This window comes from Arachis hypogaea, chromosome 5 (genome assembly GCF_003086295.3).
Source record: "Arachis hypogaea cultivar Tifrunner chromosome 5, arahy.Tifrunner.gnm2.J5K5, whole genome shotgun sequence".
In the NCBI taxonomy this organism is placed as follows: Eukaryota; Viridiplantae; Streptophyta; class Magnoliopsida; order Fabales; family Fabaceae; genus Arachis; species Arachis hypogaea.
The window spans coordinates 91063344-91083037 of record NC_092040.1 but is presented as its reverse complement, the minus strand read 5'-3'; the positions used below and the strand labels follow the sequence as shown (position 1 = coordinate 91083037).

The window sequence follows — 19694 nt, the reverse complement described above, 5'->3', positions numbered from 1 at the left end:
TAATAAATAAGGTCCTGAGAATGCCAGATGCAATCCTAGAACTCCGTCATAAAATTACATAACTTAGTTTCTAAGCAAAATCCATAATTAGGGGTAGGTAATCTAAGCATTCCTAAACTTACTCAAATTCAAACCTAACATAACCACCAACCCTTTTCACCCTTCCTCTGTTCCTCTGCCATCCATAAATCATACAGAGACAAGTAACCAAATAAGTTCACGCACAAGTAAGAAGCAGATAGTGCAAATAGCAAGAATAGCAGGTAGCAGGATATATATATTCAAGTAAGCATTCTCAGATAATGCATAGCAATCAAAACAAACAATGCACATGATGCATGCCTGTCCTATGGCTGATGAGGCTCATCTGTTGGTTATCTAGCCAACTCGACAAGTCCGAAAACCTTAGACTGTTCCCCGTCGCGCATCCCCATGAGTTTATGCATAGGTTTCACATTCATTTATCATTCAAATCACTCACTGGGGGCTATCCATACCCGGAAATTTATACGTGCCCGGTCACCCTTACGACGTAGGAACAACAGAGTATCGAGATTCAACTTGGAACACGTGGTGGCAAGCCATGGTTCTTACCCAGGAAAACTCGTATCTCAGATATCATTATTCATAAGTCATTTCATAGTCATAATCATTATTTAATCATTCATCAAAGCCATGGCAGTATAACTTCATTTACTTTCACACGTCTTCCTTAAAACTCATCACATTTTACCTCTTTCTTCATTCCTAAGTTACTCCAAATTCCTATCTTCTGCTAATTACTAAACTCACTAGTAAAATCTAGGGTTAACAGGGTAAAAATAGAGGTTTAAGAGTTAGAAATCATGTTTAGAATAGAAAAACACAGGTGCTGGAAACAGGGCGTGTGCGTACACACACATGTGTGCGTGTGCACAACCCAGAAAGAAAGCAGAATGTGTGCGTGCACACGGATGTGTGCGTGCGCACACATCACTAAGTGTGCATGCGCCTCACTTATGCTAGCGCCACCAACAGAAGGCCTATCCTGGTGTGTGCGCACGCACAAGGGCGTGCGTACGCACACTTTATGAAAAATACCAGGTGTGCATGCACACAGAGGCGTGCGTGCGCACAGAGGCGTGCGTGCGCACAGAGGCGTGCGTACGCACAAGTAAAATTTTGCTTCTGTTGGGTGCGTGCGTACAGACCTGTGTGTGGGCACACACCAGAAAATCTGATTCTGCTATAATATTCAAAATTCCAGTTTTTCGCTCCAAATTCCCGGCATCCATAACTTCCTCTACAGAATTCGGTTTTCCACAAACTTTATATCAATCTTAAGATTATTAGACACTCTTTAATTTAAAACAAACCTCATCTTTATTCAGAATTTGTAGAGCAAGATATGGACTACCAAAGTTCATTAAAATTCACATTTTACTAAAACATACCAAACCCCACTTTTACCAAATTCACATTCCTTACCCACAAAATCTGCACATATACCATATATCAAGCCCTATTCCATTATCACCAATCACTAGCACATCAATGCTCATACCATTCCACAAAATCCATACAATAATCCCAATATTCACCATTTCAACCACATTCTACAATCTTTAAACATTCTTTAGCTTACTCCTTTAATTCATTAATGACAACTCATAATTATCATTGACTAATCAACAAGCCATAATTACCAAAATCTCATCGACACATACCACAACATCATCAACTTATTATTAGTAACTCCAAAAACTCATTCAATGACACCAACAATTCATGCTATTCAATTCCAACACAAGCCCACTCATCAATTCATACAACATTATCACAAAGCTAAACATTCAATGCATTTGACCATTTCAAGTTATCCTATAATGCTCTAGCCTAAGTTTTCACAAAACCTTATATATTAAACACGCGAAACCTAAACCATACCTTAGCCGATTTTCGTGTATTTTTCCAAGGTAACCCACAAGGAAAGGTTGTAAGCCTCTCCCACCAAAAATTCAGCGACTAGAACTTTCACCAAGCTTCCAATTAAGCTTCCAACATCTCCAATCGTCTCATATTACATATTTACATGTACCTAACATAATTATTACAAGCATATTCCCAAAATTCAGTACCCAAAACACCAAATTAATGGATTAACTAGAGTTATAGGATTCTCACCTCACCAACGGAAAATTAGGACAAGACCCGGCAAGTCCACCAAGATAATATGATCCTAAACACCAAAATTGAACAAATTATAACATAATTGCTCATGAATTTTTGAATTTGGGAGAAGCTGGCTGAGAAGAAAATAGTGAGTTACCTACCAAATTGTTCCATGGGTTTTGTAGAGCTCGTCGCGGTGAACACATGGTCGCAAATGGTTCGTCAATTGGAGTTCAGAGCGAGAAGTTATATGAGATTGAAGTAAATTTAAGGGTTTTAAAACCCTTCCTCACCTTCCCTGGTGTTCTTCATCGTGGAGCAGCTGAAATGATGAAGATTGTGTTTCAACTTACTTATTTAATGAGCTAGTTGGGCCCACGGGTCCGGTTTGACCGGTTCGATCCGTTCGACCTAATTTTGGGTTAAATTTTTCGAAATTTGTGTTAAAATTATCGTTTGAAGAGCTCTATCCTATTTTATTATTGGATTTACTTTTTAAATTTTTCATATTTAAAATTTAATTTATTGACTAATTATTTACTAATTTCACAGGATTTACAAAGTTCAATCACAAAATTAAATTACTAAAAAGGGTATTTTGTTTTGGAATAAAATAAAATAAAACGGTTTCTGTCAATTTGTCCAAACAATATGATCTTTGACAAAAAAAAAATATTTCGGTCCTTAACTTTATATTTCGTCTGTTAACACAGTCTTTCTATCACTTTCGTCGTTAAAGAGTGATAAAACTTGCTAATGTATGCTGTTAAACTGCTGAAGTTGAGAATTTAGGATGATAAAATGAAAGTTAAATGTTATCCTAAATTGTTAAAAAGGACAGGAGCTTTTCTGTCCTCTTCCAATCCTAAGACTTCTTCCTAACTTTCTTTAATTTGTTAATAAATAATTATTTTTAAACAAAGCAATACACCTTTATATTATTTAAATACAAAAAACTCCTAGAATATGACAATGAAAAAGTATTTTAATATTTTTAAACTTTAGACCACAACTGAATACAAACAACATTAGTTGCATGTCAGACTAAGGATTACCCACAAAAAAAAGAAAAAGAGACATCAACACTTATCTCAACACTTTGTGGCATCCACAATACCGTCGAAGCTAAGTCAGCAGTGTCGTCTAATCTCCCTGAACTTCAATGTGAAAGGCTCCGTCAGCAAGTTTGTCAGCAAATAGTCAACACTTCCTTCCAATACCACACATTTACCAATATGTTGATGGAGAAGAAGGTTCCTCTACTAGAGTTTTTTTGTAATTGTCAGAGAGGGTCAAGGGGGTTTTATAGAAAAAGCTATAAGATGCAAAACGACAGAAATTATTTTCTATATGGAAACATGGGTGGTGTATTGGCTCGATATGGGTGAGAGGGGTGTTTTGCGGGAGGATGGTGTCACGGGCAACACGCCGGGGGCGTGATGGCTGAGCACGGTCAGCCACGTGGCGAAACCCTGGCAACACGCCGGGGGCGTGATGAACTGGCGAGAAGACAGCTGCCTGGCAACACGGGGGGGGGGGCGAGAAGCTGTGTATTCCGTGAAGCTTGTTGAGTTCCGAGGTGTGCAGCTTCACGGGGGGGCGTGTAGCAGGCCTGCCTGCCTGCAGGGAACACCCCCTCCCCGGTAACCAGCGCCCAACTCCCCTATATATTCATGTTCTTCCTCCATTGAAGAATAGAGAGTGTGCCATCAAAACTTGAAGCAAGATAGGAAAAAAAAAAGGCAGTGTGAGCCGTGTGTTTGAGTGAGTGTGAGTGTTAAAATAGAGTGTGGGTAGTTTGAATAATAGTAGTGGAAGTGAAGGTGTAATCAGTTGGGATACTTATAAAAAAAATTGTAGAAATATAAAAAAAAAATGGTACGTAATTATGCGGCGCCTGAAGATCATATTATCAACTATTTGGAGCATCCAATTTATGTAAGTTGATAAAATTTAATTTTTTATATGCTGAAGTTTTTTAAATATTGTTGTTGTTGTTAATATTTTATAAATTTAAAGAAGAAGGCCCATTTTATTTTATATTTTACGACTATGTTAGAAAAAATTTGAATCTGTAAAATATAATTATATTTTTTTTGTATGTAAATTTTTTTAGTATTATCGTATATTTTTTTCTGATTTTTGAATATATAAATTTTGTTATGATTATTAATGAAAGTAATGCATAAATAATAAATATTTGAAGTTTTTAAGATAAAATAATTTTCGGTATTTTTAAAAGATTAATAAGAATAAATAGATACATACATTGTATGAAGAATCGGCTCTGTGCACTTTCATTGAAAAAATATGAATGGAGGAGATACGTATTTTGCCAAATAAATAAATAAATGATATTAAAAATATTATTTATTTATTATAAAAAAATGCTTGACAGTAAACAAAAAAAATATGTAGCTTAGTGAATAAAACTATTTACAAATATTTATTTATTTATTTTAATTCAATAATATGTATAACCTATTTAAATTAACATTTTTTTAATGCAGCCTAACAGGAATTTGATGGTGCGTAAATTGGATCCGCCACAGACGTGGAATCCGATGGTGGAAAACTACCTACGCGCCACAGGATTTTACCACGTCTCTAAAATTGGGGTAATACGTGGATTTCACCCGCTATTAGCTACTCTGGTCGAAAGGTGGAGGCCAGAGACTCACACCTTCGTGTTGCCGGTGGGCGAGGTTACAGTGACATTGGAAGATGTTGCTTATATATTTGGCCTACCCATTGACGGCGAGGCTGTGAGTGGATGGACAGATAGTAGTGGTGACTTCGTGCAAAGCCAGAGCCACGCGATATTCGGTCGAGAGCCAGAAGTCAGTAGTTCTTCAAAATCCTATATAAAGCTGGGTTGGGTAAGACGTGTCAGAGACGCGGAGCCGTTAGACACTGAGGATTCTGTGAGGCGATATGTCAGATGTCATATCTTCTGTTTGTTTGGGTCGACATTATTCACGGATAAGTCGACCGCATACGCCCACGCGAAGTATCTACCACTGCTTCGAGATTTCGATCGGATCCATACTTATAGTTGGGGGTCAGCATGTCTTGCACATCTTTATAGGGCATTGTGCCGTGCATCACGGTTTGATACGAAGGAGATGGATGGACCTCTTAATTTGTTGTTTGTTTGGGCTTGGGAGCGAATGCCTTGTATTGCGCCCGTACCGAGGAACACCCTTCCACCCGCTGAGATACCAGTTGCAAAGAGGTAATAATTATTATTTTAGTCATGTGTTATATTCACGATGTATGTTTGATTAAGGGTTACATATGTAAATTTTTCCAATGAATTATGTTTCAGGTGGAGTCATTCGGCGCGCACCACAGCGTGGTCATCGAACATCGTAGTGACATTTATGCATCATATAGACTATATGCAGGAGGTAAATATTTATGGTTCTTGTGAATTCTATTTCCAAATATTAACGTTACGCTTCTGACAAATGAATTATGATTGGCAGTTTGAGTGGCGGCCGTACGCCGGATTGGTTATACCCGACGATCTACACGGACACCTTGATGTGTGTAACACCGTTGCTCCGTTATTGTCATTTGAGTGCATCGAATGGCACCCTGTGGACCAAGTGATGCGTCAGTTTGGGTATGCACAACCTACCCCGCAAGAAGCAAGGGAGATTCCAGTAGACCTGCATTGCATGGCTCTTCGCGGAGTGCAGCTTCATGAATGGACAGTTATTCATGGGGCATGGATAGGAGAGTGGGACAACAGGCAAAACACTCGGCTGCGGGATCTGCACCCCCTTCCGACTTGGGATTTTAGTCCGACCGCGGAGTATCGGGATTGGTACGTGCGCTCATATGGGCATCTGCTGAGATTGTCGGGGTACGTTCCTCAGGATCCACAGCCACCTGGACCACAGCCACCTGCCCAGGAGTTCGTTCCTCAGCAGCCACAGCCACATCAGCATGCAGTCTTTGAGCCGTTTCCATATTATGTACCACAGCCACCGGAGCACAGTCATGGTAGTCACCACTCTCAGGGCAGCCACCAACATCAGGGCAGCCACCACTCTCAGGGCAGCCACCACCATCAGGGTAGCCACCACTCTCAGCAGCCTATGCTTACGATTCCTTCCGGTCATGATTGGTTTGAGTTCTATGTTGGTGGTCACGGAGATCAGCAGCAACAGAATTGGGCCAACGCTAGTTTGGGTGGTTGGTCAGATTTTAGCGCCATGCATTCGCCGTCGGCGTCGGCCGCTCCACATAGGGCATCAGTAGGTGAGAGCCGTGGTTTGCAGGGTCATGGTAACGACCCCTCATCAGCGACTGCGTCATGTGACAGTGGTTTCCTTCGGCGGGATTACACAGTTGTTGATGACTACAACCCAGGTGCATCAGCTCCGACAGAGGCAGGTGGGTCCTCTACTCCGGCAGAGGCAGGTGGGTCGGTTGATCCGGCAGAGGGAGGTGGTTTGGCAGCTCCAGGTCACCCGTATGACCTACGAACAGAGCGAAATCCACCTGATAGGTATACTCCGTCGCGGTTCGGTCAGGGCATCATGGGTAAGGGACAACATTGGATGGCTGGAAAGAAGTGAGATTGGATTTAGGGTTTTTAGATTTAATTGTAACAATTAAGCTAATGTAATTCGTATGTTCAGTATGTTGACCTATGTAAAACGTAGTTAACGTTTCCTATGTTTACTTCACGAAAGCAGAAAATGATAATATCAAAAATACAAATATGACTAGTATGAAATTTAAAAATACAAAGACGACTAGTATGAAATTTAAAAATACAAACACGACTAGTTTGAAGTTTAAAAATCCAAACACGACTGCTAAACAATTTAAAGATACAAACACCACTACTAAGAAATTTAAAAATAAACACAAGACTAATAAGAAATTTAAAAATACAAACACGATTACTAGGAAATTTAAAAATAAACACACGACTACTAAGAAATTTAAAAATACAAACACGAAAAAAATAAACGTCATTCACCCCCACCACTCGGTCCAGCACGCTGAGGACATCGACTCCGACTATGACCCTGAGCACCAAAGAGACGGCATACCCGAGGACCACGCATGTCGCGTGAATCCATCTCGTTCAAGTACCGGGTCAATTTGGGGCGACCTTTCGACGTTCGTCTCAAGGCGGGATTAGCGACCAATGTGGGTCCCTCATATGCGGGCCATGTCTCGGGATCACCTAACGATGTAAACTCAAATTTATATACCTTACGAATCTCTGTCATCTTGTACACGTCATGCACATACAGCTGCTAATCGAGACGTTGGTTAGCATAACAAGCAATAACATGGCGACAAGGTAGTCATTTCACCTGAAAGTGCCCGCAGTCACAAGTCCGTCGCGCAAGGTCAACAACTGACACTTTCCTGCTAGCCATGTCGCGCACCTCAAACACCTCATTTCGTCTATCAAACCGGTGCACTACTATATTCCCAGCCTGATTCATATTTGCCTCTATCCACTGTTGTGCAAATACGGAGTAAGTAAACCCAGCCCGCCTGCGTTCGTGAGCCTCGGCACTCTTCCGTGTAAAAAGTTCATTTAACCGATAATATGTTGCTCGGACCAACGCCAGCACAGGTAGATTACGGGCACCCTTCAACACTGAGTTAATGCACTCGACAAGGTTGGTCATCATATGGCCCCATCGATGCCCCTCGTCGAATGCCAACACCCAATGTCTGAGTCCAATGGCATCGCACCACCTGGCATATGCCTCGCCTCGCTCTTCCAGCCTCTTATAGTTGATGTTGTACTCCTCCACCGTTCTTGAATACCCAATGTTGACAACAAGCTTCTGCAAGTGAGGGACTTTGAATGCTCTTAGGAAGTTGCTACCGATGTGCCTTATACAAAACATCCACCATGCTCTTGGAGGTTGCCAGTCACCTCCGGAACGATTTACTGCTGCCCGAATTGCCTCATGCCGATCTAAAATCATACCCACACCGTCTTTTCTAACAACATGCATTCGCAGATTTCTGAGAAAGAAGTGCCACGCATCAGCTGTCTCCCCTTCCACCAGCGCAAAAGCTATAGGCACAATGTTCTGGTTCCCATCTTGTGCAACAGCGACCAGGAGTGTTCCTTTGTATTTTCCGTATAAGTGTGTGCCGTCCACCTGAACTAGAGGCTTGCAATGCCTAAATGCCCTAACGCATGGATTGAAGCTCCAAAATACGCGATGAAGTATTTTTACACCTTGTGCCTCCTCATTCCCGTTGTACAGTAGGCGTGTTTCTATTTGCACAACTGACCCAGGTATCTTCTGAACCATGACCGAGAGCCACCATGGCAAGGCTTGGTACAAATCCTCCCAACCACCAAAAACCTTCGCTATGGACTTCTGCTTTGCCAACCAAGCCTTTCGGTAACTGATGGTATAGTTGAACCTTGACTGGACTTCCGCTATTATAGATTTCACCTTGATTGACGGGTCAGTCTCGACTAACGACATTATACTATCAGCAACGGTATCCGAGTCCAACTTGGAATGATCCTGTGAAATCGCTCCCATTGTGCACGTGTGCCTTCCATTGTATTTGCGTATCTCCCAACAATCTTTTTTCCGTATCAAGCTGCCTCGGATAAGCCAATCGCACCCATGCCCATACATCTTGCATTTTGCATAGAAGGTCTGTGGCTCAGACTCATACACATCGTAGTCAACTCCTCTAATGATAGTGTATCTTCTAATTGCAGCAACCACCGACTTCCTGGAACTGTATTCCATTCCAATCCGGAACTATCCGTCCTCAGGATCAGCAACGCCTACAGAAAGCGGAAAATCATCGTTCACTAATCATTCCAAACGTATCAATTACCAAAAACGTATTATTCATGCATGACGTACCTATGTTTGCATATTCCGGAAATTCCGGTGCATGCATGACGTCGAGATCCAACTCACGCATGAATGGTGGCACGTCCATCGGTTGACTGCTCGAGGGATGAAGCACTATATTCTCCGTTGCTGTCTCAACTCCCACATCACCATCCTCGTCTTCATCCCCGGCTTCGTAAGTGGTTTCGAAGTCCTCTTCGCTGTCACTATTCATTCCCTCGTACACTGCAGCTCTATCATCCTCTATATCTAAAACATTTTGAATCCCTTCCGTCTCTACGCTTTCAAACTCAACATATAGCTCAATCTGTGGCTGTCGCATCTGAGTCTGTCGGTAAATTTGAAACATATTCTGCATACTCCCTTCGTCAGTGATTGGCATGGTGTCAAACTGTATTAGACCACCAAAAATTACAACTGGATTCCGGTAAAAAATTCTGCTCACTCTCATTAACGTACCGTTCTCCATGCTTTGACAAAGACCGTTCTGAAGCTCCATTAACGTCATGGTGCATGGAACCACAAACGAAAATGGATTCTGACAGACAAACCTCACGCCCTCACGAGTATTGCGTATTATTTCACCGTTGCGATACACCACCAAGTTTGTGGTACCCTCCATTGCACTCCCAACACTCACAAAACACTCAAAGAACACTCACACACTCTTCCTCAAAATGAAAATGCAGCCCAGCACTGCCTATATATAGATGAGAGCATTCACCACGCCTGCCCCGTGCTGCCCGTCGCAGCCAATCAAATGTCGCCACGTGTCAGCACGCCCCTGTGTGCTGAGTCAGCACGCCTCCCACGTGCTAGGGCCAACTCAGCACGCCCCCCGTGCTGAGTCAACACGCCCCCGGCGTGATTCGAGCTCCGACCAACGACGTAACGCCACGTCTCTTCACGCCCCCTGTGTGTAGCAGGCAACACGCCCTCTGCGTGTTGACCTTGTATTACAGACGTCCATAACACAGTAATACACATGGTTCTTCCATTACTAGCCAAATCACCATCAGCTTTTCCATAAGTAAATTCTTGAGTCAAAACGAAACGTCTTCTAGGAATAGTAAAATGGCATTGTTTGTGCTCACATAAAAAAAGATAGATAAGTCTCTATTTTAAGTTAAAGTAAATTATTTTTTTATAAAAAATCACGTTATCAATTGTCATCTAAACATATGGACAAGAGGCGAATTGGTACTTTACTCCGTATGTGAATGTGTATTGGTCAAAGAAAAACCTACTGTGTAATTTTAATAAGGCTATAGGGTGTAAGTGTAATTTGTTTTAAAAGATATGATTGAAAAAAAATTGACGAGAGTGCAATATTATTTATGTTTTTTCTAAAAAAAGAAATAAAAATAACTAACCTGGGAAGGGTCATATATAAGGGAGACGTTGCACCTTGTGTGATTAATTTGATTTGAGCCGCAGCAGCTTCTCGTCTTTTCGCTTCCTGAAACCTCTCTTTACTCTCTCCCATCAATTTTCGATATCCCCTTAACATTGCAGGTAACCCTAACCCCTCTTTTTCTTATTGCTTTCGTTCGTTCATAGTTCTACGTACCTTAAATTCTTGCGGTTTTGCATCGTATGATTTGGACATAATCGCATACTTCTTCGTTATAATGGATGATTTACCATTCTCCTTACATTATCTAGTTTGATGATTTTTCCACTGACCTCAATCGAAGTACCATTAAACAAGTACCATTCTTTGGGAATCAGTCCTTTTAATATGTTCTACGTTTCTTGATTTATCTGTTTCAACGATCTACAAGTTGCCTCGTTGTTGTCGTTGTTGTTTTGTATATATATATATATATATATATATATATATATATTGTATTGTGATTATTATTGGAAGAAACAAATGTAATGGTTATTGCTTATTTATTTATTTGTTTGTTTGATTGATTTTTATGAAGCTCCTTTTTGTTAGCTTTCTAACGTAACTGATTTGGTAGCGTGTATGTTTTATTGGCTTCTGTTGAAAAACAAAAAGCATATATGGTTTTCCATTTACATAGCTCCAAACCGTTCAATTGTACAATAACAATTATTGCTAAAGATGGTTTGTGCAAAGTGGAATACAAACACGCTATGAAATACCTCTATGATAAAAGTATTAACATCTTTATATATCCTTGTTCCTGCCTCAGGATTCCTGCATTCTGCAATAGTAGATTCCAAGGTGGAAGGTGTCACGTTGAATTTTCTTTCATGTTTGAACGGGGCAATACCCATTTGGGAGCAATTGAGTTGCTTGGGGAGCGTTTTTCTTCGCCGAGGAAAAAGGATAAGCCTGTGTTGCCAGCAAGATCAAGCTGCATGCATTACAAGCTGTACCAGCAACAACACGCTACCTTCCATTGTTACTGTTGGCAGCCTTCTCTGATTGCTCAAAGAGCGGACCTCTGATTACCAGCAACTTGTCATCATACTTGGAATTTCTGCATCGTCTACCTGACTGTGTTTGGTTGTCTTTGCAAATTTCGTTGTTGAAGCCATCATGGCCTTACAAAACATTGGTGCTGCAAACAGTGATGATGCCTTCTATAGGTATAAGATGCCCAAAATGATTACCAAAATCGAGGGTAGAGGGAATGGCATCAAGACAAATATTGTCAATATGGTTGATATTGCCAAGGCATTGGCAAGGCCAGCCTCTTACACAACCAAGTACTTTGGGTGTGAACTTGGAGCCCAGTCAAAGTTTGATGAGAAATCTGGTACTTCTCATGTTAATGGGGCACACGACACTGCAAAACTTGCTGGTCTTCTTGAGAACTTCATCAAGAAATTTGTTCAATGTTATGGTTGTGGAAACCCCGAAACGGAGATATTGATTACCAAGAACCAAATGATTCAACTGAACTGTGCTGCCTGTGGTTTTGTGTCAGATGTGGATATGAGGGACAAGCTGACTACGTTTATTCTGAAAAACCCTCCTGAAACAAAGAAAGGATCCAAAGACAAGAAGGCCATGAGAAGAGCTGAGAAGGAGAGATTGAAGGAAGGTGAGATGGCTGATGAGGAGCAGAAGAAAATCAAGAAGGAGGTTAAGAAGAAAGGCTCTTCGACTTCCAAGGATGGTACTACAAAGTCAACCCCTAAGAAGAAAGCAAGTGCCTCTGATGATGACCATGTATCTCCTACTCACAGTCAAGTGGATGAGAAAGAAGATGCTTCTCAGGAGGAAGATGGCGATGATGACATCCAATGGCAAACGGATACATCGCTAGAGGCTGCTCGCCAACGCATTCAAGAACAGCTAAGTGCTGTAACAGCTGATATGGTCATGCTCTCCACAAATGAGCCTGAGAAGAATGGAAAAACAGCAACCAAGGCAAGCAACGGTTCTGAAAATGGTGACTCACATAACTACAGTACACTTGTTGGAGAAGTGAAGGCAATTCTGAATAAAGGTATTGTAGCAAAGGATTTGCATTCCCATCTGGCAGCACTTCCTGCATCTGCACAGGACAAGACAAATGCTCTATTTGAGGCCTTATTTGAGGGCATTGAGAAAGGATTTGCAAAAGAAGTGATCAAGAAGAAGAGCTACCTTGCTGCCGGAGTTTCTAAGGAGGAGGGGTCACAGTTACTCCTGCTTAGTGCAATTGAGGCTTTCTGTCTCAACTCTACTTCCAGTGCTCTGAAGGAAGCTGCTCTTATTTTGAAGGCTCTGTATGATGCTGATCTGTTGGACGAAGAGAACATATTGCAATGGTACCAAGACGGATTGAAGGGCAAAAACAAGGACTCTAAGATTTGGAAGAATGTTAAACCTTTCATTGATTGGCTTCAGAGTGCGGAATCAGAATCAGAGGAAGAATGATGTCCTCAAACTGTGTTGTGCTTCTATTTCATTGCTGTGTTCTTTGATTTCAAATAAAAGGGTCATGTTGTATTGTGGCCTAGTGTGCTGTGTTGCTGAACCTTGTCATGTGTGTCGTGTCTGGATTTGGTATCAGTCAGATTAGATATTCTCCTCTTTAGTATTATTGTTGCCTCTTTATGTTTTGGTTATCAACTTATCATTATTATGACTTAAACTGGATATTCTTCTGCAGTGTTGTCGTCTTTCTTTATTTTTTATTTTTTTTGGTTGCTTATGCATGCATGAACTTTACCATTCCAAATGATTATTTACTTTCCTCCTTCGTTGGTTCCTACTTCCCAAGCAAGGAATTGATTGTGCGTGCTTCTCACAAACATGTAATAAAACCAATGTCGGATTGGGAAGAGAATATGTGCCACCGGCACTATATGATATAAGTATATACATTATCATCCTGTGCTTTGTGAATGGTGATCAAGGTTCGAGCCACCTGTATTTGTTTTAGTTTGACTGGATCTCGACATATTCTAGTACCACGAGAAATAGATACTTGGCCCTTGTAAATAGCAATGGAATTCCAACATTCATTTTTCGATAAAATAATTTACAAAATAAATAACTGTCATTTGGCTTTCTGAAAACGATTACTATTTTTTTTATATGTTAGCAAAATGACTTATGTATTTGATATTTGTATAATTATTTAGGAGATACGTAAAAAAATTGAGGGGAACTTGAATTTCTAGATTTTAGTTTTTTTTTCTGTAAAAAAAATTTCCACTTGCATAAAAGAATCACAAAGAAGATGAAAAATATAATATTTTTTAAATTTAGATCTTCTAAAGTTTGAATTTCACTTTAGAGAGTAAAGTGTGATCTCTCATTATTTATTTCATAGGTGGGACCAAGAATAAATATGAGAGAAAAACTATTTAAAAATAGAAGATCACACTTTACTCTCTAAAGTAAAAATTTAAAATTTAGAGGATCCAAATTCTTTCTAAATAAACTTGAAAGAAATAGTGTTAAAATTCAACTTCTAAAGCCTTTAATAATACGTATCCTCATATTTAGTGTATTTTGTTTTCTGAACATAATCTGAGAAAATTGTTATTTTATTTATCTTGGAGTCTATTTTGTCAAAAAAAATTTGGATTCTAAAAACAAGACTAAATATACTTACACAAAAAAAGAGTTTGACAAAAAGAAATAACTTTGGATCAAAGAACTTCTATGTCAATTTAAGTAAATATTATACCATTGAATAACTTTTTGTTGATTAATTTTTTAAAAAAACAAACGTTATATTAGAAGCTTATATTATAAATAATCTCTTAAAAAATTTTATGTCAATCTAAATTATTTGTTATACAATAATCAATTATTTAAATACATGTGAATTACATACATTTAGAGTCTACTTAAATTTTCCGTAATTTATCTCAAGTCATACCACAGATTTCATCAAAATTTTGAATTTAGTTATGCTCACACGAGAGTAATTTTTCTAAAATATCATATCATGAAATATCAACATATACCTTTTCCTTTTCTTTGGTCTTCATATAATGTACTCTTAAAAATAAAATCGAATGAATTAGCTTAACTATTAACTAAATTTTTACCGTAATCTCTTTTATTTACATTTGTTATTATTTTAGTCTTTTAAATTTAAAATTTATTATACTATAACTAAAATCACATTACTTTATTATATATATATCAAGTTTATGTATTAGTTATTTTATAAATATTTTATGATGAGTAAAAATCTTTAAGAGTATAATTATAAAAAAATTATTTAAAATTAAAGTAATGTGCTCGTTTAGAAACCTTTAAAAGTAATTTTTTTAAACTTTTGACTTATGAAAAATAGTAGTATTAATGTCTTATGTAATTTTCAAAAACAAATTGCAACTTTCTAAGAAACTATTTAGGAACTTATAGAGAAGTTTAAAAAAATGACTTCTCTCGTAATACTACTACTTTTATCATATTTCTATAAAATAAGCACTTTTAGAACTAAATACTCAAATACAAAATAACTTATTTATAAGCTACTTTTAATATAATCATTTATTGTTTAAGCCATTTTTAAGGAACTTAATTAAACTGTTTAACCAAACTGGGTGTTAAGTGTAATTTACTTAAATGTGATTAAAAAATAATTGAATAATTATGTACCGTAAAAGATTGATATTGGTAAAGGATAAAATTAAATTTATTTCTATATATTATTTTTGTCCCCAACGTTTTCATCCTATCTAAGTTCCTAGTTTCAAAATGTCTGCCGCCGTTAACAGATTCCTAATGGGGATAACATTAAGTCAATTTTGAAACGTTAGGGACTTATAGGACAATTCAAATGCTAGGGACAACTTTAAAACTTACTCCCAAACGTTGAGAACAAAAACGATACTTTACTCTTCTTCTAAAATATCAGAAATATCAACATATACCTTTTCCTTTTCTTTGGTCTTCATATCATGAACTCTTAAAAATAAAATTGAATGAATTAGCTTAACTAAATTTTTATAGTGGTATATTTCATTTACATTTGTTATTATTTTAGTTTTTCAGATTCAAAATTTGTTATACTAGTTTTTGAAATCGAATTTTAGGTACCATATTAGTCCATGAATTCTTTTTTATATTGAATCAACGAATGAAATGCAAGCTAACTCTGACTTACCATATTAAACACAGAGCTAAATAATGTCGTTTCGTTATGGAGGATAAGGAGAAATAAAACAGTTTGCACATCATATAAACTCTTCTTTGTTTTTTTGTTTTTTTTTCTTGTTTAAACGCCAAAATATAACAAAGTCGTTTAATTCTGTGTCTAATGTGGCAAGTTAGAGTCAATTCAGTACTTTATTCGCTAATTCAGTGTTAGAAAGAGTGTAGTAAAAACTAACATAGGACTCAAAACTAAATCTCAAATACCAGTACTATAAATTTTGAATTTAAAAAATTAAAATAATAAAAATAAAAAATTTTAAAAACTACTTTAAAAATGGTGAGTACTATAGTACTTTTATTATAATACCTAAATTGCCTAACTTCTCTTTTAAAATAAAAAATAAATCATATAAAATTTATTAAATATTATTTATTTATTTTTTTCAGTAACTTAAACACACCATAGCTTTTACCTTTAAAAATTTAGTCGAATTAGGATGCACCACAACCTCAATAAAAGTAAGTAGCCCTGGCCCAACAAGGCCCAGCAGGCCAGCACAATATGTTTTTGTACTCACTTGAACACCCGAGATGGATTAGCCTTGAGCCTTGTGGCTTTTGCACCCCCACCTCGTTCTCACTCAGAAACACAATGTTTCGACGATTATGCTGCCTACAGAGCACTCCTACACCCTCTCTCACATTTTCTTCCAACAAGAAGCCCCTCGTTCTCTTGGGAGCACCTCAGGTCTCAGCTATTGTCCTCGATGCCCTCCTCAATGCTTCTTCTTCCCCTCATTCTTCATTCCAGGTACTCCTCCCCAAATCTTCTTCATTCTTCCATATTCTATTACTATTTCATCGGTAGTAATAGTTATTGTTGTTTAGGTTGCAGCTATTGTTACTCAGCCAGCTGCTAGAAGGGATAGGGGTAAGAAACTGATGCCCTCTCCATTGGCCAGTTATGCTCTTGATAGAGGCTTCTCTTCCGATCTCATCTTCACCCCTGAACGAGCCGGAGAGGTAACTAACTAACTAACTCTCTAACTAACTGTTTATTGTATTGCTCCCTTTTTTTGCCAAAATAATTAGGCATTGTTTATTACTTTAATACAGGATGCTTTCTTGTCGAATTTGAAAGCTTTACAGCCGGAGCTATGTGTTACCGCCGCGTATGGGAACATTTTGCCTACCAAGTTTCTAGATATTCCGGCATTGGGTTTGTTTTTTTCTTTTATTTTAATTTATTTGCTGCTGCCATGGTGCCATTGACTTTATTTTGTGTCTGATTATGAGTATGAGTCATTAGCTCCATGGGCCATTTCAATTTGCATTTAATTGTTAAATTATTAGGATTCCTAGCACCTTTTTTTTTTGGTGTATAAGACTTGATGCTACCCGGTCTATGTTTACATAGGCCGGTCTCAAGCCTGGATGAATGAGTAGGATTGTTAAGCTTGCGAGTTGCAACTGCTAACGTAAAACTATGTCGCATTCCAATGCATGGACATGATAGAATAACGTCTTTGGATCTATGTAGGGTACTAGGGTTGTTAGGCCTGTGATAGCCAACGTAAAATTTCGTTGTATCCCAATGCATGGACACGATGCAATGATGTCTTTGATCCATGTAGCCGACCCCAGAAAAGGCTTTGTTAAGTTATAAGACTTGATGTTTGTGATACCAATTTACCAGTAATTTGTAGATCATGAACCTCTCTTTACATTTTAATTGGGAAACGTCCAAAATAAAGTTACTTGAACAATTTATAGCTGACATTGAATGGATTTGAGGTCTGATAAACATAAGTGTTTCTGAATTACACTTGCAAATATCTCAGGAACTGTCAATATTCATCCTAGCCTGTTGCCACTGTATCGTGGTGCTGCACCTGTTCAAAGAGCATTACAGGTTTTTCTTTGTGTCAATTTTGTTCAATACTCCAGTTCCGAATACAATTACTTCCTTTATTTCACAAAATCTGTTTTTGGTTCTATGTGTTGTCTTTGTACTAGGATGGTGTTAAAGAAACTGGAGTATCATTAGCATTCACTGTCCGTGAACTGGATGCTGGACCTATTATTGCTAGCGAAACCGTTGAAGTTGATGATCAAATAAAGGTATGGTTTTCTGGCTTCTCTTTGTGCTACAAAAGTTGTCAATGTGATCCCATGAGCTTATTACTTTATCTCTGGAAAAGATTAATGCCCTTATATTTAATATCTTTAGGCCTAGTTGTTTTGAGAGCTTTAGCAGTTGGTTTCAGTGAGAAATACTGGATGCTGGTGCATATTATGTTCATGGTATTTGTTATTTGCTCTTTTACCATATTAAATTAGAACATATAGTAAGTTTTATTTAGGCCTTCACATTTTCTACTGATGAAACTTGCTAAGTTTATATTGACAGAAATACACAAACATATATACAAAAAGTACACTGTAATATTTTCATGTTGTTCCTATTTGTAGCTGTATTGTTTTTGTCCAGTCATTGTGGTACAAGGCAGCTACTGCTTTTTTTCTCCTTGCTTTTGACAAATCTTTAGATATCTATGTAGGCACCCAATTTGCTTGAGCTCCTCTTTTATAAAGGCAAGTTATGCTTTGCATTCCACTGATCATTTTTCCTATGCTGTAGTGATTATTCTTATTCAGACATTTGCAAGTTTTGGTTACCGAATGAATTCATATCTTCATTTGATGAAACAGGTTCCGAACTTCTGATTAGGGAACTTCCTTCCATATTTGATGGATCAGCAAGTGTTAATGCACAACCTCAAGATCATTCCAAGGCTACACTGGCTCCAAAGGTAGTGTTAGTCCTGCTTCTGTTACTTGGTCCGAAATAGATATGAGTTGTGCCATCGATATTATATCAGATAATATAGGATTCATCGGCTTTATTTTGATGTTGCGTATAAGATATCCCTCTTATTCTGGTTTTTCTACTTTATGCAGATAAGCCAAGATGAGTCGTGGCTAGTCTTTGATCAAGAAGCATCGGTTCTACATAATAAGGTAATCTTCATGATCTTAATTGAACTGTTGCAGTTGTGACATAAAACAATTTTAGGTTCGTGCGTTTTCAGGATGGCCGGGAACAAGAGCAAAAGTTCAAGTAGTGGAGAAAAATGGTGAACAGAAAACTTTGGATATGAAAATTATAACCACCCGAGTTCACAGTCACGAAAGCGTACCGTCCAATGAAGCAGATGACATTGCATTTGTCGAGGGGGCATTGGTGTTTCCATGTGGAAAGGGCACCAACCTTGAGGTATGTCTCGCAATCATGATTGAAGTTTCTTAGCGGAAGCTGCTTTACTTTATATCTTCTTTAATAGGAAAATCGCAATGCAATATTTAGTATAGTTCATTCATGAGCGCTGATAAACAAGTTGCTATTTGAGGAAATTTCAGTCATATCGCACTATGTTGCATCTTAAGACTAATAAAAACAATATACACTTTACAATAACAATTAGTGTTGGATGTAATGGTAATGTCTCAACACAGAATCTCTCTAATTTAGTAATTCTTTATATATTGAAACTTCTGAAGATACTGTAATGTTCTTTTCTTCATTTCATGATTAACAAGCATTGAGGAAATACTGCTGTTTTATAATATGAAAATGCACTTTTTCACACAAATTTAGCATATCTTTGTGTCTGCAATCAAATATACCCTCAAATTCAACATCTTCATTCTGAATTCAGTGATGTTGTACCCTTCAGGTGTTGGAACTTCAACTTCCAGGGAAAAAGGTAGTAACTGCAGCTGCTTTTTGGAATGGACTGAGGGGCCAGAAGCTAAAGAAATTATGAGACATGGTTTTGTCACACACAAGGTTGTTTAGGAAAATTGATTCATTTTCTTTTAGTGAAATTATTTTTTCTTCTTTGTCCATTTTTTGTATGATTTATTATGTATAAGAAACTTTCAACATCTGTGATTCTCTTTAGGAAGTGAGCTTCGCAACTTAGCATAATTTTTTTTTGTATCTGTAATTTAAAGTATACACCCTTTATACCATGATGATGGTCACTTTTTGAGTTTTTATTTTATTTTATATTATATTAACTTAGATGTTAAGTTCCCTCAAAATTTAATAAATTTGAGTTAGTTAATGTAGTTAT

General features: G+C 37.9%; 3 protein-coding genes across 3 annotated transcripts; 2 read left to right on the top strand and 1 right to left on the bottom strand.

Moving 5' to 3' along the window:
- Positions 1–7484: 7484 nt before the first annotated feature.
- On the bottom strand, positions 7485–8915 carry LOC112803722 (uncharacterized). The gene has a single exon (XM_025847198.2). It carries the CDS (start codon positions 8913–8915, stop codon positions 7485–7487), a length of 1431 nt encoding a protein of 476 aa, XP_025702983.2.
- Positions 8916–10328: 1413 nt separating this feature from the next.
- LOC112801893 (eukaryotic translation initiation factor 5) lies at positions 10329–13104 on the top strand. The gene is made up of 2 exons (XM_025844842.3): positions 10329–10541; positions 11192–13104. Exon 2 carries the CDS (start codon positions 11542–11544, stop codon positions 12868–12870), a length of 1329 nt encoding a protein of 442 aa, XP_025700627.1. The 5' UTR covers positions 10329–10541; positions 11192–11541; the 3' UTR covers positions 12871–13104.
- A 3045-nt stretch (positions 13105–16149) lies between these two features.
- On the top strand, positions 16150–19617 carry LOC112801895 (uncharacterized). Its single transcript, XM_025844845.3, has 10 exons — positions 16150–16366; positions 16444–16578; positions 16672–16774; positions 17397–17467; positions 17572–17676; positions 18117–18150; positions 18268–18368; positions 18517–18576; positions 18632–18832; positions 19293–19617. Exons 1-10 carry the CDS (start codon positions 16208–16210, stop codon positions 19380–19382), a joined length of 1059 nt encoding a protein of 352 aa, XP_025700630.1. The 5' UTR covers positions 16150–16207; the 3' UTR covers positions 19383–19617.
- Positions 19618–19694: the final 77 nt, after the last annotated feature.